The sequence below is a fragment of the Euprymna scolopes genome, chromosome 36, assembly GCF_053919585.1.
Source record: "Euprymna scolopes isolate OS-2025 chromosome 36, ASM5391958v1, whole genome shotgun sequence".
In the NCBI taxonomy this organism is placed as follows: Eukaryota; Metazoa; Mollusca; class Cephalopoda; order Sepiida; family Sepiolidae; genus Euprymna; species Euprymna scolopes.
The window spans coordinates 9,262,501-9,288,907 of record NC_136517.1 but is presented as its reverse complement, the minus strand read 5'-3'; the positions used below and the strand labels follow the sequence as shown (position 1 = coordinate 9,288,907).

Genomic DNA, 26,407 nt, shown 5'->3' with positions numbered 1-26,407 from the left:
CGATGCGACAATATTTTTTATTAAATCAAAACAAAAAACTGCAACGATTTTTTTTTTAATGCAACAAAGTTGATCACATAAATAATACAAAATGTAGTCTTTACGCGACTATTAAGAGAATCGTTTTTTGTAAGGTTTTAAAAAATTAGTCTTTAAGCTTAAAAAAAAAATAAATACAACGAATGAAACTCTTTAATAAAACCAGTTGCGATGAATTTTTTTTTTATTAAGACTTTTATTATCCAATGTAATCCCACTGGTTGCTACCCCCCCCCCCCTGCGCATGCGTGGTACAAAACATCCCTCTTCTCCCCATGTTAAGAATGGCGAACGCCATTGAGGTTCATCAAGTGATGTATTGGAAAAAATGTCTTAATATTCAGAAAACTACTTGTCTGCCTAAAATTTGAATGTGATATTTGTTTTCAGCATACATGAAAACCTGAACAAGTCGTCATTTTAAAGATGAGGGTTGAGATGGAAAGAAAGCAAAAAATTACAATTTTTCACAAAACAAAAAAAAAAAAACATAAAAGTAATTAACATTAAAAAATAAGTTTGAAACCTTTTAAAGTAATTAACATTAAAAATTGCAACACATCAGCACTTGGAAGATGCTCATCTGACCATAATGGAGCATCTCAGTCTGCATATCAACTTTCTTATCTGATCTTGTTTAGTTTTAGATCAGACAGCCGAGAACTGGTTACTTAATTTTGTTATGGCGCTTTGAATAGTATTCAAACCTGTGCAAACACTGCCTATTGGATTTCAATCTACTGATTCAACTAGTGTTTCTCAATGGTTTGTGAATTTCACATTTTTTTTTAAATATAAATCTCACCTGTCTGTTTAAATGTATGTATGTATGTATGTATGTATGTATGTATGTATGTATGTATGTATAAAACTTTTAACAGATGTGACGGATTTTCACGAGATCAGCATCATTTTGAAGCTTGACGTCTCGGATGACAAATATCGAAAAATTGGCCAAAAGCATACATTCCTTCACCTTCAACTGAGCAGTTTTTTACAAGGAGGGGTCGATTTTTTGCAACCCATTTTTGCAAGTCATCATATCAGTTGAATTGACTTTGCCTAATTTTAACGTTCTGAACTTCCAGTCATGTCGTGGAGAAGCGGTAAAACGTCAGATTTTCTTTCACTTTCTTTTCCCCCTTCGCGTCACGGGTTCAAGCCTGCCTGCTTACTACCACTTTTTTGCTCAACACATCCAAACACTCCGGAAATGCAGGGTCATAGGTTAGTCAAATCTAAAAAAAATGCAATCCGAAAAATACAGCAATACATGATAAAACCAGTGCTGTGGAGTTGGTAGTTCAAATGCTCGACTCTGACTCCTACAATTAACAATCAAACAAAAAAAAAATCTAATTCCTAAAGTAATTTATTTTACCTCCGACTTCAGTCAAAATAAAATGTGACCATTGTTTCATATAATGGCTGCCATTAACCGAATATAAATCATGTTTACAAACTAAATGCATGAATATTCCCGAGAAGAATATACAGAATAATCATGTTGACACACTGGTTCTTGTTAAATCACCAAAGTTAAGCAACAATGAGCCTGGTCAGTACCAAATGGGTGACAATTTTGGAATTCCAGGTGCTGCATGTAGGAGGACATTGACACCTTCAAAAATCTTTAAAAAAAAAATTTTTTAATAGGGATGAACATACGATTGGAGGCCGCTTGTAAATTTGATATTCCCTTGACACATCCTCCTTCAGAGGAAGCTGGTTCAACCCGCCTAGGGTGAATGCTGTTGGCATGTATACATACATTACCATAAGGAAAATAATAAAAGCAATTAATTAGTCGGTCGTCTGATAACTATTGCCACATGAAACATTTTTTTAACGTCGTACGGATGAGTAAATTGATGGGGGAGCGTCGGAGAATGGGTGAAAAATTGAAATTGCTGATCGTGATCAGGTTTCAGAGCTTTTAAAATTTTATGTCGAAGTCAAACGTTTAGGCTACCGACTATGAAGCAAGCATGAATTATTAAAGATTATTGTTATAAGTTTTCCAGCAGTATTGACAGGTATTTTGATTGAATAAGAAATTACAATAAAAAGGTGATCAGGCTTACCTGCAATCGGATTGCAGCCTTCTTCCTCTTAACAAATCTAATGCGGTCACGAATGCACCTATAATTGGTCTGTAGCACAATAACAGCATTGCGTTGTTTGTGGTATCCTGAAAAGTTAAGACAGAAAAACACACTTGTCAGAACAAAAAACAAAAAAAAAAAACATTGTAAGAAAAAATTAAAAAAAGCAACGGATTAGGAAAACATCTGAAAAAAGAAAAACATTAGTCTTAAAAATTGCTGTTCAAATCCAGTTTTACTGAAAAAAAAAAGAAATTTTTAATCTATATTTTACTAACAAGGAAACCCGACGTTGCCTGGGAATAAATGAGGATCAACGAATGGTTAACACTCACATATTTTTATTGTAATCAAAATCGGTAAAAATCGCCCATTTTTCAATCCCCCCCCTTGCTGTTACATAGTGCACAATATATTATAATCTACATTGCACTGTAGAGAACCTACTATTGATTTTATAAAATTATTTTTTTATACATAACGACTTGAATTAAAGTTTAAAATGCAAATATCAAGTATCATGGTTCAATTATGCTCTAAACAAACATTTCAAATGCGACGCTGTCATATCCAAGAACCTACTGTTGATTTTATATAGCGAGCCTTTCTGCTTGTGTGGTAATAAAACTTCTCAAATGCACTCGTGATGTTAGGCTGTAGAGGGCAAAATCATCTGTTCCTTCTTTCATTGGATTTTTTTGATTGCCTATTATCAAAACTTTTGATTACCTATTATCAAAACTTTTGATTACCTATTATCAAAACTTTTGATTACCTATTATCAAAACTTTTGATTACCTATTATCAAAACTTTTGATTACCTATTATCAAAACTTTTGATTACCTATTATCAAAACTTTTGATTACCTATTACCAAAACTTTTGATTACCTATTATCGAAACTTTTGATTACCTATTATCAAAACTTTTGATTACCTATTATCCAAACTTTTGATTACCTATTATTAAAACTTTTGATTACCTATTATCGAAACTTTTGATTGCCTATTATCGAAACTTTTGATTGCCTATTATCAAAACTTTTGATTACCTATTATCGAAACTTTTGATTGCCTATTATCGAAACTTTTGATTACCTATTATCAAAACTTTTGATTACCTATTATCGAAACTTTTGATTACCTATTATCGAAACTTTTGATTACCTATTATCCAAACTTTTGATTACCTATTATTAAAAGTTTTGATTACCTATTATCGAAACTTTTGATTACCTATTATCAAAACTTTTGATTACCTATTATCCAAACTTTTGATTACCTATTATTAAAACTTTTGATTACCTATTATCAAAACTTTTGATTACCTATCATCGAAACTTTTGATTACCTATCATCGAAACTTTTGATTACCTATTATCGAAACTTTTGATTACCTATTATCGAAACTTTTGATTGCCTATTATCAAAACTTTTGATTACCTATTATCAAAACTTTTGATTACCTATTATCAAAACTTTTGATTACCTATTATTAAAACTTTTGATTACCTATTATCAAAACTTTTGATTACCTATTATTAAAACTTTTGATTACCTATTATTAAAACTTTTGATTACCTATTATTAAAACTTTTGATTACCTATTATTAAAACTTTTGATTACCTATTACCAAAACTTTTGATTACTTATTATCAAAACTTTTGATTACCTATTATTAAAACTTTTGATTACCTATTATCAAAACTTTTGATTACCTATTATTAAAACTTTTGATTACCTATTATTAAAACTTTTGATTACCTATTATCAAAACTTTTGATTACCTATTATTAAAACTTTTGATTACCTATTATTAAAACTTTTGATTACCTATTATCAAAACTTTTGATTACCTATTATCGAAACTTTTGATTGCCTATTATTAAAACTTTTGATTACCTATTATCGAAACTTTTGATTACCTATTATCAAAACTTTTGATTACCTATTATCGAAACTTTTGATTGCCTATTATCAAAACTTTTGATTACCTATTATCGAAACTTTTGATTACCTATTATCAAAACTTTTGATTACCTATTATCGAAACTTTTGATTACCTATTATCAAAACTTTTGATTACCTATTATCAAAACTTTTGATTACCTATTATTAAAACTTTTGATTACCTATTATCAAAACTTTTGATTACCTATTATCAAAACTTTTGATTACCTATTATCAAAACTTTTGATTACCTATTATCAAAACTTTTGATTGCCTATTATCGAAACTTTTGATTACCTATTACATAAACTTTTGATTACCTATTATCAAAACTTTTGATTACCTATTATCAAAACTTTCGATTACCTATTATCAAAACTTTTGATTACCTATTATCAAAACTTTTGATTACCTATTATCGAAACTTTTGATTACCTATTATCGAAACTTTTGATTACCTATTATCGAAACTTTTGATTACTTATTATCGAAACTTTTGATTACCTATTATCAAAACTTTTGATTACCTATTATCGAAACTTTTGATTACTTATTATCGAAACTTTTGATTACCTATTATCGAAACTTTTGATTACCTATTATCAAAACTTTTGATTACCTATTATCAAAACTTTTGATTACCTATTATCAAAACTTTTGATTACCTATTATCGAAACTTTTGATTACCTATTATCGAAACTTTTGATTACCTATTATCGAAACTTTTGATTACCTATTATCGAAACTTTTGATTACCTATTATCGAAACTTTTGATTACCTATTATCGAAACTTTTGATTACTTATTATCGAAACTTTTGATTACCTATTATCAAAACTTTTGATTACCTATTATCGAAACCTTTGATTACCTATTATCAAAACTTTTGATTACTTATTATCGAAACTTATTGAAGACATTCTGATACAAAACCTATCTAAAAACATTGCCATGCACATAAATTACATTTGTCTGAAATTTTAAAAAATCGACCCAGCCATTTACAAGTCCATAGAAAATGAACGCACACACACAAAGTTCCTTTTATATAATAGATACTTATAACGCTTACGTCTGAAAACGTTTGATGAAAATTAACGAAATTATTTTTTTTTTTGAAGGATTAAATTTGCATAATTTAGTATTTTCTTCTGTTGCTAACGTTCGTAACAATAGCATGTTTGTTTTTTTGTTCGACCATTGTTCGCATCTTTTCGTAAATATGGTTTCAAACTTATAAAAATTAAGCTGGAAATGTTGAACCAATATCCAGGTTGTATTTGAATTCAGAAAATGAATTTGAGATTCCTCCAGCTGAAAATATCTTCAAAGCTGGTGATTTTGTGGTCCTAAACCATACGTCTCCCATCAAAAGTAATTTATTTTCTTTGGCTTATTGCTTGAATAATTTTTCAAACCTCTCTTGTTGTTGCTAGTGTTTTTGTTATTCCAATTGTTGTTGTTGTAAACTGGCTTGAAGCACTTTAGTTAAATCTCAAATCTATTCCAATTTGTTTTTGTATCCATATTACTCCAATTTGTGTAGTTAATAACTTTTCTAAGTATAACCAATAAAAAAGGGCAAGTTCTTACTTTCTGCAAGGATTGAATTAAAAACAAAAAATTTATATACGTTCTTCGTTAAGTTAAGAAAAAAAACTGGAGAGAAAAAATTACTCATTTTCTGTAAATAACGATAAGTCTTTTTAACATTCTTCATTAATTTTTTTTTCTTTTGCAAGGTCGTTTTGATTTATTATTAGATTATTAGATTTTTTTTTTTTAAACTTGTGAGTTCGTTTTGAATCCTATGTCGCCACTGATATGATTCCGCAAAAGCGATATCGTTTGAAAGTAGCTGAGTCATCTTGCTTTCAGTAATAAATCTGATAAGTTGCTGCATTGAACGAGTGCCGTATTCACAGGTGGTGGAGAAAAAAAAATTATAGGTTATTTGGGACATAACTTTGGAAATCATTTTATATGGCATAATCACGTTGAAACACTAGTTCTCATTAGATGACTGAAGTTAAGCAACATTGATCCTGGTCAGTATTAGATGGATGACCAATTTGGGAATACTAGGTGCTGTATATAGGTTCTCAATATTTGATCATTTGGGTAACGTTTGATGGAGATAATGAGTAGAGAAAGATTAGCAATGTCTTTTCTATAAGAAACGGAAGAGATCATACATCCACTAGATTTCGAAGTTGATTTTGTACTTTATTAAAGCAGGAAAGAGTACACTGAGTGGCACCTCCCCAGATGTGGTAGCAGTATTCCATCTTAGGTCATATCTGACTTTTATATTGATTGAATGCAGTGGTTTACGGTTAAACTGAGAGCAAAGTTCAAATCCAGGTCAAAATTGTTTCCATATTTGGATTATTCTGACTACTGTTCTCATCTTGAGTGTTATTTGCATATTTCGGTCAATGTAACCTTTGACCTTCTTCAGGTGGATTCTGTCGAATTTGGGAATCCTTTTTTACTTGTGGAAATTGTGAATGTTTCTGTCAAACTCCAGAATTAGCACAGAATTTTAAATGGAACCCTTTATTTAATTCATAAGGGTAGCATGCTCTCATTCCATGTAAATTAACTTCATCCACTATGCCACAGATCCTCGTGCAAGGTAAGATTCAATTGTATATTACCCTGTTCTGGATGTTGAAGGTTCAATCCTCAGTACAGGCAGCACAATTTAAGAATACCAGGCGCTTTATATAGGAGGACACTGACACCTCCCTGCAAAATTTGTAAAAACCTAACACTGTCATCTCCCCTAATGGAGATATACATGCGGCTGGGGATCACTCATGAATTTCATACTGCCTTGAAATTTCCTCCTCTGGAGGAAGACGGTTAAATCTGCCTAGGGTTAGTGCCACAGTCTCATTTAGTTTTTACAGATCATTTTATAGACCGAGTATAAAAAGGCAGCTTGTGATATAATAACTATCCGTGTTTAGATTCATCAATTTGGTTAGAGGCAAGATGGATGGCATGAAGATACTTAGGATGAAAGGTTGGAGGCAAAGGAAATGCGAAAATGAAGGACTTCTGCTAAAATGCTTGTCAGTATGAAACCTTAATTGAGCATATCACAAATCAAGGTTCTCAATATTTGATCAAATGAATAGCTTCCAAAGGTCAGCATTAGGTCGTCTGCTAATTGATGAGGAGTGTGCGGGAGTGAGGGGGGGGACATCATTTTGTATTAATTTTGCGCTGTTGATTATTAGTTCATCATCAGATGCAATATTATATAAATGGCTTCTTTTTTTCACTCCTTTTCATCTTCATTCTGTCCTTCTCATTCTTCTTTATTTTCCTTCTCCTCTTTCCTCTTCTTTCCTTCTTTTCTTTTATCTTCTTCCTCTTCTCATTTTCATCCTCCTTCTTCCTCTTCTTTCTCCCTCCTTCCTCTTCTTCCCTTTCTTTCTCTTATTTTCGTCTCCTCCCTCTTCTCCTTTCCTCCTCCTTCCTCTTCTTTCCATCTGCCCCCTCTTCTTCTCTTTCCTCTTTCTTTCCTCCTCCTCCTTCCTCTTCTTTCCATCTCCACCCTCTTTTTTTCCTCCTCCTACGTCATCACATTATTTTACCTTCTGCTTTTCCTCTCATCTCCTCTTCTTCTTTTCTTATTTTTGTCTCATTCCTCTTCTCCTCGTCCTTTTCTCCTTTCCTTCTCCCTCCTCTTCTTTCCATCCCCCCTCTTCTTCTCTCTCTTCCTCCTTCCTCTTTTCTCCTCCTTCTACCTCATCACATTATTTTAACTTCTCCTACTTTTCCCCTCGTTCCCTCTAAATAATTCATCCTCTCCATTCTCTTCTAGGTGAATAAGAATAAAATAAAATGTCATCATCTTTGATTTAACATCCGGTTTACATTCTCACATGTAGTAATTACTTATCAAGGCTCAAACACCACTCAAGGATAATGTTTAATAAGTGCTAGGTGGCTGGTGAGACAACACCTTAATGATTAGTGATGGTGGAAACTACATAGAGTTTGATTATTTAACACAATGACAGCTCAATAAGAATTTGTTTACATTGGACATGAAAATGACCATGTTATAGTCAGCTAGGAAGCAACTCCACGTTACTGTGTTCCACAGGTGGTAGTTCCATGACAAAAAACTTTGCTCATGGAATTTTCGTTTAGTTTTAGGCACCGATAGAGAGTAAAAGAAATTGTTGACAGTGGTTGTAGCTAGATGTGTGTTTGTTGTTAATATTTTACGGGGGGGGGGGCGATAGATTGAAACTCAGTCGAGCATTGAATGCCTTACAAAGAGCAACTGAGAACGGAGCTCAGTCAGGTAACGTTCGATGAAGATAATCAGTAGAGAAAGATTAGCAATGTCTCTTCTATAAAAAAAAGTAAAAAACGGAAGACATCATCCATCCACTAGATTTCGAAGTTGACTTTGTACTTTATTAAAGCAAGAAAGAGTGTACTGAGTGGCACCGCCCCAGATGTGGTAGCAATATTCTATCTTAGGTCATATCTGACTTTTGAATGCAGTGGTTTACGGTTAAACTGAGAGCAAAGTTAAAATCCAGGTCAAAATTGTTTCCATATTTGGATTATTCTGAGTACTGTTCTCATTTTGAGTGTTATTTGCATATTTCGGTCAATGTAACCTTTGACCTTCTTCAGGTGGATTCTGTCGAATTTGGGAATCCTTTTTTACTTGTTGAAATTGTCAATGTTTCTGTCAAACTCCGGAATTAGCACAGAATTTTAAATGAAACCCTTTATTTAATTCATGCTCCCATTCCATGTAAATTAACTATATCCACTATGCCACAGGTCCTTGTGCAAGGTAAAATCCAGTTGTATATTACCCTTTTCTTGAGGTTGAAGGTTCAATTTTCATTGGGGGTAGCATCCAAAATACAATTGCAAATTATCTAGGACTTCTACCCGGTCATGGCTGATGGAATGAGAGCATGCTACCTCATGAATTAAATAACGGGGTCCGTTCAAAATTCTGTGCTAATTCCCGAGTTTGGCAGAAAGATTCCTAAAGTTTGACACAAGTAAAAAAAGGATTCCCAAACTCAAAAGAATCAACCCGAAAAAGGCCAAAGGTTAAATCAACCAAAATGTTGTGCGAATAAAACTCAAGATGAGAACAGCAGTCAGAATAATCGAAATAATACGGAAATAATCTTGACCTGGATTTGAACTTTGCTCTCAGTTTCATATGGTTTAAATCAAAGGAAAAGTCTTCGAAATAATTAAAGAAAAACAGGTTGTCGAATACAAAGCTAGCATACAGGTGCTCATGTGATTGGCTCTTCAAAATGGCGTCTGACTGGTCATTGTTAAATTAATAAATTATCTTAAATATTCTATGTTGGTTGTTGTTGCCACTTGATGCCAAAATGGCTATCAGCTAAAACGATATTATTAAACGATGCAATAAAGCCACTTGGGTTCATCATGGAAGGAATATAGAATGGATTCAATTCACAGAAAACATCTTTGAAGAAAAAAAAAAAAATCAAAGGTGAATCCTTATGATTTCTTATTAAATCGATTCTTTTGTATGGATTTAGCTTCGGTGAACACACGGTTTAAAAACGGGAAGAATAGCTTGGAATTGAGAACCAGAAATAGCAGGAGATCCATTGTTGTCTTCAACTACCTTTTTGGCAACTCTGATGAATTTGGCACATGTCAGCAGATTCCTGTCTTCAAGTTTCCCCACAAATATTCAAACTAGGTTCATTTTTGTTTCTGAATTTTTGAGATGAGGAAAGATTCGCATCATTTGGATTCTTCAGACTATTGTTCTCATCTTGAGTGTTATTTTCACAACGTTTCGATCGATGTAACCTTTAACCTCTTTGAAGTGTCTATTTTAAACTCGAAAAGGGTCGGATAAAGTACTAAGTAAATGAAAGTTCAATCCTCAGTGCAAGCAATACTAAGAATACAAGTGCGAGTTCTACCCAGTCGCAACTGATGAAACAAGAGCATGCTGCATCCGTAGATTAAATAAAGGGTTCCATTTGAAATTCCGTGCAGATTCTAAAGTTTGACAAAAAAGATTCCCGAGTTTGAAAAGAGACACCTGAAAAGGTCAGAGGTTAAAGGTTGTGAGGAAAAGTCAAAATAAAAAAAAAAGTCTGAAGAATCTGACTTTTCCTGATGAAGACTTTTATATGAATTAAAAACTGGAATTTAAAGCAATAAATATTTAAAAAAATCATCTGCTTTTTGATTGGTCCTTCAACTGTTATATTTTTTTCAAATTTCAATGCATTAAAAGTGGAAATATTTTTACCACTACTAATAAAATTCTAATCTACACTCAGCATGTCCACACAATATATATGTACTCAGTCTAACTAATTAGCATATTGGTTTCCAAAATAACATCTCATTAATTCACTATTTATTATTAGTGTTTACTGATTAGATGACCGTTTTCATTTCATTATTACACAGTGCTATTCACAATTTTTGTTTTTATACTGTTAGTTGAAAAATAACATTTTGAATGAGAAGCATTTTCCCAAGTATTTTTAGGTTAATTTCTGGGGATTACAATCAAAGTTATCAATTACGCCCCCAACACAGTTTGGCCACGGTTAATATGCACGTATGTGCGTGTTTTAAACACATACGTGCACATTAACTGTGGCCAAATTAGTAAGCAACCCTCGTCCTTACATCCACATTAATTTCATTATGAAGTTTTTACATTTCTGATTGTTGTTTTATATTAATATTGTGAGGTCTGAATTTGTGTGCATGTTTTTTATTTTTTTGTTTTTTTACATAAGAGTCATCACTTATCAAGGCATGAAGGCTATTCAAGGATAAAGGTTAACGAGTGTAAGATGGTTAGTGAGACAACAGTTTAATGATCAGTAGTGTTGAAAACTGGTTAGAATTTGATTATTTAAGAAAACGGCTCAACAAAACCTTGTGACTTGAAAACGATCATGTTGTAGTCAGCTGGAAAGCAGCTCCATAGTATAAAGTTCCACAGACGGGCAGTTCTAGGAAAGAAACTCTATTCATGGAATTTGCATTTAGATTTAGGCAGAGGTAGAATGTAGGGATTATTGTTACCATTGGTTGTAGATGAGTGTTTATTGTGAATGTTTTGCAGGTGATGGACAGAGATTGAAACTCAGTTGACAACAGTAAATAATTCAGTTCTTCAAGATTGGGACTCAGAGTTCCTTGGGTCACTCGACTTTCCTGGGCAACGTCTAGAAACGGGTCTGCTAGTACATTATAATTTTTTGACTAAATAATTTCACAAACTAAACACTAATAAAATTAGGATTATTTAAAAACTAAAAAAGAAGTTAGTTACCAACCCATCCTTAGATTTTCCTTTTCTTTTCAATGCTGAAAACATTTTATGGTATGAATATTAAATAAGACGACGATATTGTAATCAGCTGGAAAGCAGGCTAGTGGAGCAGAGTTCCACAGGTGGGCAGTTCTAAGAAAGAAGCTTTGTTCATGGAATTTGCATTTAGATTTAGGCACGAATAGAGAGTGGGAAATACTTGTTGGTTGTTGTAGTTAGACAAATGTTTTTTGTGACAGTTTGGCAAGGAGGGACCATAGACTGAAACTCAGACAGGCACTTGCCATGAAAATAATGATAGAGCAGAAACAGGCTCACAATGTGTCTTCTGTGGGAAAGACGTTGCAGGGTTACAAAAAGAACATCACATATTAGGTTTCGAAGTTGGGTTTGAACTTTGTGAAAGCAGGATAGGAGCTCCAAGCAGCTCCCACCCAGATATCGCAACAGTACTCCATTTTAAAACGTATCTGACTCTTATACAGGTAGAGGGTTGCGTTGGGAGTTAGATATAATTTTGAAGGATAAGTTTTGCAAATTCCAACTAATCTTTTATTAAAAGAAAATCGTAATTTTATTATTTTAAAATAATTTACAAGGAAAATTACACATGTAGCCAAGAAACAAATCATAAATTAATATTGGAATAAACCTTAAAAAATAATGTCTTAAGGCGTTCAGTTTAGACCCTAAATTTGATGACGTTCTGAACTCACAGTAAAATACATGGTTGGATTAAATCTATTCAGCCATTATTTAATGGCCAATTTAAAAAAATACTTAACCCTAAAATGAAAGCAAGAAGTTAATACTTTGCAAAAGAAAGCAAAAAAGCACAAAGTGTAACATATAGACAATGCCCTATTTTTTTATCTAAACTTTTCTCGCACATCCTGGAATATTATCTCGTACCCCCAGGTGATACAAGCACTCCAAGTTGGCATCCTCTGTTTTAGACGTCCATAATGCAAGCCAAAATGCATAAATTACCTCCTCTTGACCATAAGTACAAATAACAGCACTAATAGTTAAGTAGCTATTCAGCCATAATACTTAACCCTAAAATGAAAAAAAAAAAGTTAGTACAGTGTTAGAGAACACACACACGCACGCACACACACACACACACACACACACACACACACACACACACACACACACACACACACACACACACACAAGAGTAAGATATAGCCAATACTATACTTTTTATCTAAACTTTTCTTGTGCCCCAGGTTGGGAACCCCTGATATAATTGATGTAGAAAGTGGGCTGATATATTTTGCTTTTCCCTTAATTTATTTATCATGTCGCAGAAAGTTTGATTGAGAGAAAATGTAAAAGTGATAGTTTTTGATTGTAAGCTATTAAAGCCACTTTGTGGAACTTGCACGCCATTAAAGTGGTGACAGTGGAATAAAGAAGTTGCCGCAGAGGAAAACAGAAAAAGAATCAATACTGCACTTGAAGATGCACATATTTTAATGGCAGCCATCACAGCGATGAGGGAGACGGTATCAGAATCTTTTCTTTTATAAATATACAACTTGTGAGGCATATTCATAAAAACAAAGGTTATGTATGGGTATATGCTTATATATTTGTATGTATAGGGTTCGTTGTAAACTAATTTATCGATCATTATGAATTTTTTTAACACTGATGCAAGGCGTAAGGATGTGTAATGCGGGCTATATTTAGTCTTCTGCCAAGGGAGCAAAATGAGAGTTGAAGCTCTTTGTGAAAACTAAGATACCTCTAATTTTTATGCAATTTAAAAATATATATTTTTTGTATACATAGGGTTCGCTTGTAAACTAATTAACCGATCATTATGAATTGCGGCACACTGCTCTCACACATAAAGATGTTTTTTAAAAACATGTATTTACTGATCATTATAAATTTTGTAACATTTTAGGCTAAAACATTTGTTTGTTGCCGCCCTATTTTAAATATTGAGTACTAGCTTCCAAGTTTAAAAAAAATGGTCTTTGTGGGTTTATCCGAAACATCAGGTAGTTTGATTACATTTCTTGCTAGCCTGGCAGGCCAAGAGCATGTTCGAAGCATTCTCTCGAACATTGGTGATGGAAAGGTGCTCATATGGCCAAATCAATTCACAATGGTCCTTGGTATCGCATGACATTCATAGACCCAGGCAGTTGAGCAAGCCCCATGTGAAAAGAGCAATGAAATGTACTTTGAGAAACTGGAGCCACTTGTACTCCCTCGACATAAATACCCACGACTAACCCAACAAGCAGCAAAATCCCACCTCTACAATGTAGGGATCTCTAGATGCAGGAAAGCCTTCTACGCTAATAGTTTCTTCCCTCGAACTGCTAGACTTTGGAAATCCCTCACAGTTCCCTGCTTCCCTTACTGTACTAACATGCAGAAGTTCAAGAGTAATGTGAACAGATATCTTGCTGCTCAACTCCCTACATAGCGTCCCTGTAGTTTGGGCCTTAAATAGGAGCTCCTTAAATCCAAGTGGCAGTGTGCCTTATTTGAGATGAAAATCAGTAAAAAAAAAAAAAAAAAAGAAAAAAAGTGATTGAATTCCTAATCTCAGATCTGTGATATGCCAGAAAACATACAGAAGCAAAAACTGATCTTGAATGTCTAATATATATATATATATATATATATATATATATATATATATATATATATATCAGAACTGGTAAATAGTAAAAACTTGAAGGTGCTCAATACTATTGCAGAGCAAATATATATCTTTTTAATATATTATTACCGTTTTATCTGTTTAGTTACACATGTTTCGGTTACCGAATCGTATTAACGATTCAGTAACTTCGTCAGACTTGTTCAAGTCTGACGAAGTTGCTGGATCGTTGATACGATTCGGTAACCGAAACATGTGTAACTAAACATATAAAAAGGTAATAAAATATTAATATATATATATATATAAAGGAAAAACTTTTAGAAATTAGAGTCCTAATTTGCATATCTACTTCTTAAGCAGTCTATAATAAATGAATGCTTGGTTAGTTATTTTATTGTCTTATGTTTCCTCTACATATGCAATACTTTTGTTGATATTAACAGTAATTAAAGTTATTCAAAATAAAAAAAAAAGGGATTAATTATGAAAACTTTCTTTAAAAATGTTCACCTATTTTCAAGGAAGGTTGTCATGCTAGTCCTGTTTTAAGAATATCATTTAAATGAAACTTATATACTTTATTTAGCTAGAAAAAAAAATATATACCAACGCATATGAGTCATACTTTTTCCCCCAAAAAATATCTTGGACTTGTTCTATAAACACTCACCAATAAATAAATATATATATAAAGCGAGGCTTGCTGTTTGTTTGTAAATAAACAAGCTGCTCAAGCACTGTACAAGCAGTGGGCGAATGTTTATTTAAATAGACATTTAATGAGGTCGTTTGTGAGCACCGATCCCATGGGTTGGAGGTTAGAACTGCCGACTATCAACGCGATGATTGTAGGTTCAATCACTGGCTAGGGAAAGGTGCTGGTCTAGCCACACTGATGAGCTGTGATACAGCGAAACAGCACTGTATGTGGACGACTATTGCAAATATGAATTTTTATAACAAATAACACTTTATAATAATATTTTAAATATCTTGGTGGCAAATTTAAATAATTGTATGCTCTGAATGAAAAATGAAAATGAGTTTTTAGTGAATTTATAAGGGTTTGTTACTTTTTCTCACAGAAGAGACGTTGCAAGTCTGTCTCTGCTTTATCATTATTTTCATGTCAAGTGCTCGTCTGAGCTCCAATCTTTGTCAAACCTTCACAAGAAACACTCGTCTAACTGTAACCACTGTGAATAATTTTTCTCACTTTTTATCTATGCCTAAGCCTAAACGTAGATTCCATTAACAAAGTCTCTTTTTAGAACTGCACGCCTGTGGAACTTGCTTCCATTTGTCTGCTTTCCAGCTAACTACAATATGGTCATCTTCAAGTCCGACGTAAACAAGTTCTTGATGAGCTGTTTCCTGTAAATAGTTCAATTTACAAAATTTCCACTAATAACGATTACTACGATATTATCCCATTGACAACTATACACTCTTTAATCCTTATCTTCCAGTGGCCTCTGGGCTTACTAAGTGGTGATTCCTATTTACAGAAGAGACGTATACTTGTTTTATCGTTATACGAGCCTATACTTGTTTTATCGTTATTTCCATGGCAGGTGCTCGTCTGAACTCCAATCTCTGGTCCCCCCTCGCCAATCTTTCATGAAAAACACCCGTCTAGCTGAATCCACTGTGAAAAATTTCCCCCACTCTTTATCTGTGCCTAAATCAAAACGTGGATTCCATGAACAAAGCTTCTTTCTTAGAACTGCACGCCTGTGGAACTCTGTTCCGTCTGCCTGCTTCCCACCTGACTACAACTTGGATGTCTTCAAGTCCAACGTTAACAAATTCCTAATGAACCGCCCCCTTAAGTAAACACTTCATCAAATCTCCACACTAATGTACTGTACTTGTCCCTGAGTGGCTTCCGGGCCTTGATAAGTGGTGACCACCGTGTAAAAAAAAAAAAAATATAAAAACAAAACTTGCCTTAAAGCAATTCATATATTAGAAAGTAATATATATATATATATATATATACACACACACACACACACACACACACACACATTATACTGCATGCAGATGCATAAATCATTAAAATATACCTACATTCACACAGGTACATCATGTTACTTTTGAAGAATGCAGATTATTACACAATTTTCAAAAGATAATGTTCAATGAAGCGAACAATGACAGATTTTCAGTTCTATATAAAAGCTGACAGATTTTTTTCTTTTTTTTTTTTTGATGAAGAAAAGAATAATAATTCCTTTGTCTAAAGATGTTATGTGCTGAAATAGCCAACAGCGCATAACATCACCTCATTTAGAAATGGTTACTTCTATAGTTATTGAAACAAATCAGGTTTAAGAACGTTTTTGAAGGGAAATCCTTTAAGATATTGCGAATGTCTATATTGACAAAATTGTGTGAACATTTCTTGTTTGTGTATGTGCCTGTGTTTCTCGCCTATGTGTGACTTAGACTTTTTTTTGTTTGCATTCTTAGAACTTATTCTAGTAATCTCAGACTTTCTTCAGGTGAATCTTTCCGAATTTGAGTATGACACAACGGATAAAAGCGCTGAGCAACAATTGATTCTAAATGACAGTCTTCTGGAGTTCCAAGGTTCAATCTTCAGTAAAGGTGATACTTAGAATATAATTAAGAATTACTTATGGTCATAGCTGATGAAATAAGAACACTCTACCCTCCTGGATTAAATAAAAAGTCTAGTTCCAAGTTTCCCCTGAGTTCAACATAAAGTCCGACATGACATTGTTCTGGGGATTGAGGTTAAATTCTCATTCCAGGTGATCATAACTAATAATAAAATAAAATTGCTTAAAACTTCTACTCGGTCATGGCCGAAGGAATAAGAATAATCTACTCCTATTGATTAAATAAAAAAAAAATTCAGTTTAGTATTTCATATAGGTTTGTTGAGTGCAACAAAGATTTCCAAGTTTGAAAAGGTGCACCTGAAGCAGGTCGAAGGTTACATCAGTTGAAACGTTGTGAGAATGAAAACCAAGATTAGAATCGTAGTTTGAATAATCACAATAATAGAAATTAATAATTTTGCATAAAAATAGTTATTTGTGATTTGATTAAATTAATTTTGTCAAACTGTATCAATCTGTATGAAGTCTGTTGCTTTTCATTTGTGTCTTAGAAGCTTATTCAAAGAGTTCAGTACAAGTTGTCCAGTAGAGATGCTGCATGCTGATGACTTAGTACTTTTGAACAACAGCCAACGTATGCAAATGACCGAACCATGTGCGAGGTGACGTCACAGCTAGGAAGAAAGAAAGAAAACATTAAAAAAAAGAAAAAAAAAAAAAAAGAAAAACATTTCCCAAGAAGGATAGAGATAGATATATTACACACGTAGCTCAGGAGCGACATGGAAAGACGTGTCGTAAACATGGCTAGACAAAGAGTACTACATGTTTGACACAGCAGAGTTTTGTTAAGCACATTGGAGTATGAGAAGACTTTTCAACAAGAGACAAGGTGTTATTCTGGAAGTATCTGTAAATATATGTCTGCTGTTTCAACTGTAAAAAACAGTGGGTCACATTTTTTCTATGCAACTATCTGCATACAACGTGTAGGTCCATGGTGTTCACATGTAACGACTATAGTACACTACTTGTTTAATTAAAGATTTGGTGAAATGCTACGGAAAGTAAACGTCTGAAAGTGAATGTTAAAAAGACTAAAATGATGATCAGTGGCTATAGTGTTCGAAAGCTCCCCTGCTCAATTTGTAGAAAAAGAAATGGGTGCAATTCAGTTTTTTTTTTATAATACTTGTAAGTATTGGGTACACAAGAAATGCAGTGTCACGTGTCACGTCACGTGGCACTAATAAGCCGAATGTAAAATCACATGACACTAATAGGCTAAGCGTAACATCACGTGACACTAATAAACAAATTGTGATATTCAGTTCAAAATTTCACATTTGTTTCCAAGTTCAACAAAGATTCCTAGAATCCGAAAAGATATACATGAAAAGGTCGAAGGTTATATCGACTGAAATGTCCGTCCAAATAATCTAAATCAATATAAACAGATTCCAAAATAGCTCAAAGGAATAAAAAACGTTTCCATAATTTTTGATATGAGAATTAATAAGTTTGATAACTTTTATTATTCTCGTCTTTATCATTTTCACAATGTTTAAGTGCATCTTTTTCAACTCAAATTCTTGACACAAAAGAATCAATCAGTTCTGCGTGACATTTTGTTTGGATGTTGAAGGTTCAATCCTCACTACAGGTAACAATAACTACGAATGTAATAAACACTAAAATTACTTAGCACATTTACCTTCTTTTGCTTACTAATCTTTAACTTTTAATAGAAGTTTCCACTTTCTTTCTTACTCTAGCCTTATGAGGAAAATGCCGTTTTTAACATTATTTTTACACACTCAATCTTGCTACATATGGCCGACTCTAATATAGCTGTTGTGTATCTCTAGTGTATCCTATGTAGCTCTAGTGTATATCCTATGTTGCTCTAGTGTATCCTATGTTGCTCTACTTCTAAACTTTTAATGGAATTTTCCACTTCTCTGTTTACTCTAGCCTTATGCAGAAAATTACAGATTTCAACACTATTTTTACTCTATTCACACCAAATTCTGCTGCAGAACTACTACAGAGTAGAACAATACAATTGATGCACGAGAAAAGACAGAGCATTTTATTTCTGTTTGATGAAAATCGGTTTTCTTTTCTTGTTTCAAGCCATCTAGTAGTTGGCCAGTTATGTACGAATCCCAATAGCGATAAGAGCCTTCTATCATGTGTGAAAGTTACACAATGTTTAACGAGCGCGATCTGAGATGCACCGCTATACAATTCATGCTCTCTACCGATCCAAGTTATGACAGCAGAACCATTGCTAGCACCCACCAAATGCAAATCTGGATGGTTCAACGCTTGAGAGCACAGTTCAATGAAGTTTCTACCCACAGTTATGGTTTTTGGTATGGTTTTAAGTGAGGGTCACATCCTGCCACCTCACATCTTTGAAGTCGGCTTGAAAGTCAACACTAAAGTGTACCTGGATGTGCTGAAGAGTGTGGTGATCCCCTGGTGTAATTAGGTGGCCGTTGGCAGACCCTGGGTGTGGCAGCAGGACTCGGCGCCCGCCCACAAGTCCAAAGAGAACCAGATTTGGCTTCAGAAGGAGTGCTACAACTTTGTACCCTTCTGTCACTGGCCCCTCTCCTCCCTCGATCTGAACCCGCTGGACTACTTTGTTTGGTCATATGTTGGGAATATCACCAACATGACCTCCCACAACACCAAAGCCAGCCTTTGCCGCCATCTGCTGAGTATTCTCTGAGCTCTCACCAGCGTTTGTGGGAAAGGCATGCTCCTAGTTCCGGACCCATACCAGGGTGGTGATTGAGGCTGAAGGCGACTTCATTGAATAGATGTCAGCTCTACTACATAATCAAGTTATCTGAATCAATTTTTTCGATAAAAGTTTTAAAATAAAACTGTAGTGTTGTTTTCTTTAGGGCGACACTTTTATCGTTCCATCCTGTAGACAATCTCAGCCAACAGTTGAAAAACGAAAATATGTGCATAAGAACATTTAGATAAAATCGAGGTCGTTGCATGCTGAAAAGGATAATCTTTATAGTATTTTTACTACCAGTTGGTCGCGTCACCTATGCACCTACTTACCGACATCACTTCGTTACTTACGTTACCTGTTATGATGTATCTTGACTGCAATTTTTACATGGACAGATTATAAGCAAATAGAAAAAAGATGAAAAAAAAATCAACGAATCAAATTATTGACTTTTCATACTAGACTGCAAAGCGGACAATCGAAGACAGTCGACTTTCGAAAATCTAATCTGAAGTATTCTTCGTTTCAACAAATCCCACCCCACTCCCGTCAAATCGCTTACGTTTAGAATTTAGTTCACTGTTTTGTCTCTCTACTTCAAAGATTCCTAACTCTGGGGTAATAACACGAAGTGAAGTTTGCACAATGGTGTGCAGAGAGAGAGAGAGAGAGAGAGAGATGAGGCATTAGAGGCAGTTGTCATGGTCATATATATGTATATAAAATTAAAAAAAGACAAAATCAAAACTAAGTCTCTTTAACATTATATCAAATCGGTACGGGTTCGAAGTTATTAAAAAAAAAAAAATGGAAGTGACTCGACGCTCTTTCCATTTTCCAAAAAAAAAAAAAAAAAAAAAAAAAAAAATCACACATTTTAAATTCTGACGACTATAGTTCGTTGGAAAAAAAGAATAAAAACATTCTTTTTCACCATTCATGAATAACAGTCATTGTGAACATACACCTAAGGAAGGTCGGGGGTTAAATTGGCTGAAACGTTGTGAAAATAACAACCAAGATAAGAGCAATAGTCTGAACAATCCAAATAATATAAATTAGTCTCTTTAAGTTCACAATATCTCATTTCAGTGATGTGCACAATGATGAAGGGGGTCCAAATTGATGGGGTGATGGGGTGAGACCAATCAGTGAAATTCAATCTCCCTTTCTCATAATATCTCTTAGTACATATCCCCAACAAACCCGTTTAGCAATAAGATCTCACCCCATTCACTGTTGTTGTTCCTAAATGCCAGAAAGCTTTCTATTCTAATAGTTTATTCCCTCGAACAGCTAGACTTTGGAATTCCCTTCCTGCTGCCTGCTTCCCTAGCTGTACTGATATGCAGAAGTTTAAATGTAACATAAACAAATATCTAGTTAATCTTTCCTAGACATGGCCCCAAATAGTAGCCCCTTACGGCCAAGTGGCGATATGCTTTGTAAGGGGTGAACATGAGTAAAAAAAATAAATAAATAAACAAAAAATAAAAGTACTAGGAGTTATACTTGAGTTTTCGTGGCATATAATCAAGGAGTTGGCCCTAGGTATCATGAAACCTCTACATGCCACTACTTACACCACATATAATATTGAATGAAAACTGAGATTATCAGCATATATACCCATCTCACAGACAATTTTGTCAGGGAGGTCATTTATCAATATTAGGAATAATAGAGGTCCAAGGATAGACCCCTGAGGCACTCCCGCATTTATACCATATTGTTTAGATGTACGACCATCGAGAACAACCTGGATTTTTCTCTTATCTAAGAAGGATTTAATTATGTTAAGTATTCTTCCAGTGATACTGTATGATCTGACTTTCCTGAGAAGACCTTCATGCCATACCCTGTCAAAAGCCTTAGATATATCTAGAGCTACCGCTTTACCCCCCTCCCTGCTTTGTCAAGTGAATGGTATATATGCTCAGAGATTACAGTTAGGATGTCTGCCGTGAAACGGGTTTGCCTAAATCCATATTGTTGGTCGGCCAGTAGTTTAGCATTAGGTGATGGGCTAGAGCTTGGTTAATTATGGACTCAAATATTTTGGCGAAAAGTGAGAGGAGGCTATATCAGCATATATGATGTATTGAGAGTATCGAATGGATAGACAAAGCAACGGAAAATTTTTCAAAATATAATGATGAGTGAAACGTGAACAGATGGGGTTAAAATAAACAATCGTTTAGTAAAGGCGAAACACACATCGATTTAATCTATCCATTACGATGGAAACTGTTAGGACTGTATAGCTGCACAGAATGATTAACAATCTATGTGAGAAAAATATGTCTAGAAGAAATGGTGGAAGGGTGCAGAAAAGGAGGTAAAGCTCAGAGAAAATGTCATGATAGCATATAATCCGAGACTTTCCCATCAATCAGTCATCAACCAGCTAAACAAATGTTATTGGTTTTAAAAATGTTGTCTGTGAAATAACCACATAAAAATGATACCAGAACAGGGCTCTACAGACAAATTTATAGTAAACTGATCTTTAACAACTAAATATTTTTGTTACTAGCCAAATAGAAAAGTTACTAGTCAAACACTCGTGATTTTTGGAACATGACATCTTCGTTCCGTGACAAGTACGTACATCATAAAGATTTTTCTGTTTTTTTTTTTTAATTTATTTTTTATTTCATTTTAATAAGCGTAATTCTAAATGTGCACTGAATTTAATGTTAAGATTTGAAGGTATAAACATTCAAATTTCTTCAGATGATTTTAGACAGCCTTCGTTAAAAAAAACAAAACAAAAAAACAAACAAAAAAAGTCTAATGTTTTAGCAAACTCATTGTTTAAATAATTTGACTTTGCTCGTTAAAAAAAAAAAAAATAAGGATCGAAAAGACATTTTTTCACAAAGTAATGAGTTTTGGAAGATTGTGAAAAAAACACAATTGCCAAAAGATAAGCGTTTTATTATTTCTACTCATCACTTGAAAAAAAAAAAATCACTGCAAATGCGACTGTTTCACTCGCAACATAAAGCCTAGAAGAACAAAGTGGAACATTTAACAGATTTATTTAACAAGTTACAATCGAGATTTTGATAATTTTAACCATGGGATTTACGATAGCAAAAGTCGTCTGTTTCAGAGCTGCGTGTGTGAGTTTCAAAGTGTTATGACCGATCTCCAACTTTTCAATCCGAGAGATGTAACTTTATTTTCGGTTGATCCAATATGTATGGATGCACAAAATACTGTATAAAATTTACAGACAAACTTATCTCCCTTTCTCATAATATTTCACAGTACTAGGATTTATACTCGAGTCTTTGAGGCATACAATACAGGAGTTGATTTTGCGCATTACCAGACCTTTGTCTGCAAACAATTTTCTTGGGATATAAAAATAATTATCTAATTATTGTAAAACTTGAAAAGATCGAAAAAGTTTCTTTGAAATTTTGTGACGAGAAAAACGTTCTAAGATTTTGTCACAGATTCTCCACAGATGCAGGGATCGAATGATTTGATGTTGCCAGTTGTCAAAATAAACAATTCCTAGAACTACTTTAACTGTTGGGTGGCCGATTAATCTGCCATCGGTAGCTCTACCAGGGACTGAAGTTCCTGATGATATAGCCCTAACACTACCACGTTGCCAACACCTTATTACAGTGAGGAGGGGTTGGATTAAAGAGCAACATGGTATCACTATCAGATGCACAATCAGAATTCAGATTGGCTTACCATATTGTCAGACTAAAATCAGGATCGGCAAAAGTACTGTTGCGGACCAGGATATAAAATACCCTAACTCGCTACAAGAAAAAAATAATGAAACGAATTGAATGAAGAAAACAAAGAAAAATGTTGGAATAAAATAAACATGTCGTTTATTTTCTGTTGAAAAATGAAAGTCTTCGGTGTACACGTGTTCATTCAACCGTTGACGACTACGCGCGTGGAAGGAAAGGGAATGCAATAGAGAAACGCGAAGTGGCAAGCCGGCTGTAGAAAGAAAGGGTTAAGCTCAGTGGAACGTCGCGCACATGTCTGTGTCGATGGGCCAAAACGAAAGGGAGGTAGAGAGAGTAAGTCAATCCAGTTCATGGAGAGAGAAAGCGTATTAAGTGTACTTATGCTTGCCCCACATTACGGTAGCAGGGAAAGTGACGTTAGTGTGTGTGGTCGGTTCGTCAACTCAACAGGTCGAACGCTGGTCCAGACGAAAAAGGGAAGTTTTTGTTGACTTTTATACTGGGGTCAGTGTTCTGACTGTGCATGTCTGGCTTTCACTTTAAAGGAAGTGACGTTTCGCATGTGTGCGTACTTGTGCGCGTATGTGTGCGTATATGTGTGTACGTTAGCATGTGTGTGTGTGTGAATGTGAGTGTATGTATGAGGCTGTGTGTGTGTGTGCGTACATGCGTGCGTACATGTGGGTGTGTATATGTAAGGGAAAACATGTTCGAACAGTACTCTCTGATGATCAAAGATGCTTGACTTGCTCAGAAGAAAATTGGCTCAACCCGATCAGGATGATAGCTATTATAAATACAAACATATCTAAAGCAAAAACGGGCAGAGAAATTGCTTCAAATGAAAGTACACAACAGAGTTATATTTAAGGTTTGTGAATTTTTGAGATGAGGATTGGGTGTTCTTATTATTTGGATTCATCGGACTACCGTTTTCATCTTGAGTGTGATCTTCATAACAGTCCGCAAGGACCCGTGGTGCAGTGGTTAGAGTACTTGGAAAAATCAATTGTAAAAAGTGATATTCTCATGAAGGTTGAAGGTTCAATCCTCAGTATGGGTGACTGAAAAATATAACTGCGAATTACTTAGAACCTTTATCAAGTCATGGCTGACGGAACAAGAGCACGCTACCCTCGTGAATAAAGAAAGCGTTCCGCTCGAAATTCCGTCCAAATTCCTGAGTTCAACAAGATACACCTGAAGAAGGTCGGAGGTTATATCGACTGAAACCTTGTGAAAATTACACTGGAGATGAGAACAGTAGTCCGATGAATCTAAATAATACGAAGGGTTATATTTGTTACTAGCAAGGATATCCGACATTGCCCAGGGAAAAAGTGTAACATACCAAATTTTCATTACTAATGATTACTATATTGTCCAATTTCTACTGTATACTCTTTAACCCTTATCCTTGAGTGGCCTCTGGGCCTTGATAATGTGGTGATGCCTTTGTAAAAAAAAAAACAAAAAAAAAAACTTCTATCTCCCTTTTCTTTTCTCCTTTCCCCATTTTCCCTCTCCTTTTTCTCATCTTTTCTTTCTTTCTTTCTATATATATACTAGAATTTCAGCCCGTCGTTGCCCGGGTGTTTGGAGGTGTGTGTTGAGCAAAAAAAAAAAAAAGCAGTCAATTTTTTAAACTTTGACCCCTATTATGACCCCTTAAAATTTATTGTTTTGGGCTCAAATCAAGTTATTAAGTTAGATCCATGTCCAAGGAACTGATATCTAAAATTTCAAGTGTTTAGACCCAAAATTGTCGAAGGAGTTTGGTAGAGTTCTCAAAGGTCAAATCGTTGAACTTTGACCCCTTAATCGCCAAATTTCTGGCCGAAAACCGATCACATCGATTTTCCCAAATCTCAGTACCCTGTATATCAAATATCGAGCCTGTAGACTCAAAATTGACAGAGTTATTGCGTAGGGAAATGTAGACAGACACACAGACACGTTCACTTTTATAGATATATATAGATAGAGAGAGGGGGAGGGGAATAAAAGGCGAATCAAATGAGGTATAAGTTGTTTAAACAGTTACATTTAATTTAGCTTAAATTTGCGTTTGTTTGTTTTTTTAATGATAAGTGCGGACTTTCTTTTTGGCGGCACTGTATATACGCACACAAGCGTAGATGTTGGATGTTGAAAATTGATTTATAGAAGAAAACAGGTTTATAATGGAGGAGAAGAATTGTTCGCAAACCTGGTTAACTTATCTACCTACAATCAATCAAAACAAATTTAAAGAATCATCAAAAAAAAAAAAATAAATAAATAAATAGATGGGAGAAAAAAAAAAGAAAAGAAAATTTAATTAAAAGAATAAAAAAGAAGTCCCCCCCCTCCACCCCGCTCTACCTAGAACTTTCAAGTGATGTCACTTCAAAGGAGTTTTATGTGAGGACAACGAATGCGTAGAAATTCCGGTGAATCTATCCATTCTTACGTCGTTGTATTCATCAACTATTAGATTTTGTGTCTGTGTGTGCGCGTGTATAAAATAGCACGAAAGAAAAATTACTTCTCAGACGCAGTCGTTCAAATGCAAATTCCGAAATAAAACCAAATAAAGACAAAGCTCCATACCTTTTCAGATAGAGCCTTATCTATTAATAACGGAGGTTTTGGTATCTGTCTGAAGCCGAAACTATACTATTACTATCTTTTTACTGTTCAATGCTGTTTACTATTTCAGACTCATCCACTATCCTTCAATGCTCTATTGATGATGACCTTAGTGTAGCGTATGTTCCTTTGTCATGATACCATCTTCTCTCCTTTGAGAAAGGAAGTGTAGTATATATACATATATATATATATATATATATATATATATATATATATATATATATATATACATTTTGCTGCCCAACTCCCCACATAGTATCCCTGATAATTTTGTCCCAAATAGTCGCCTCGTACATCCAAGTGGCACTGTGCCTTGTTTGAGGTGAATAAGCAGTTAAGTATAAAAAGTCAAGACATTGCAGAATTAAATTTACAATATTTTATTCAAAACAAGTAATACGAAATAAAGGTGAGAGGTTCCTTATTCCATGGAGTTTCAAAGAAGGGCTCTTCTCCTCAGAGGAAAAAGTTGGTGAAGGGTAAGTATAGATAAGTATCTATTTTTGCTGGTGAGCTCAATTTTTGAAAACATTCAAGAAAGAAAATTAAAGAAAAGTAAATGTTTATTTATAAAATGAAAAGAAATACTCAGCAAAGTTCATTATGTATGATTGTAAA

At 34.2% G+C, this 26,407-nt stretch overlaps 1 protein-coding gene across 2 annotated transcripts in view; it reads right to left on the bottom strand.

Moving 5' to 3' along the window:
* The window catches only part of LOC145260324 (myosin-VIIa-like), a 965,294-nt gene that overhangs the window by 484,321 nt on the left and 454,566 nt on the right, over positions 1-26,407 (bottom strand). For both annotated transcript variants that reach the window (XM_080118214.1, XM_080118215.1), the window contains exon 16: positions 2,124-2,230. In XM_080118214.1, the coding sequence (XP_079974340.1) occupies positions 2,124-2,230 (107 nt within the window). The remainder of the gene's footprint in view (positions 1-2,123; positions 2,231-26,407) is intronic.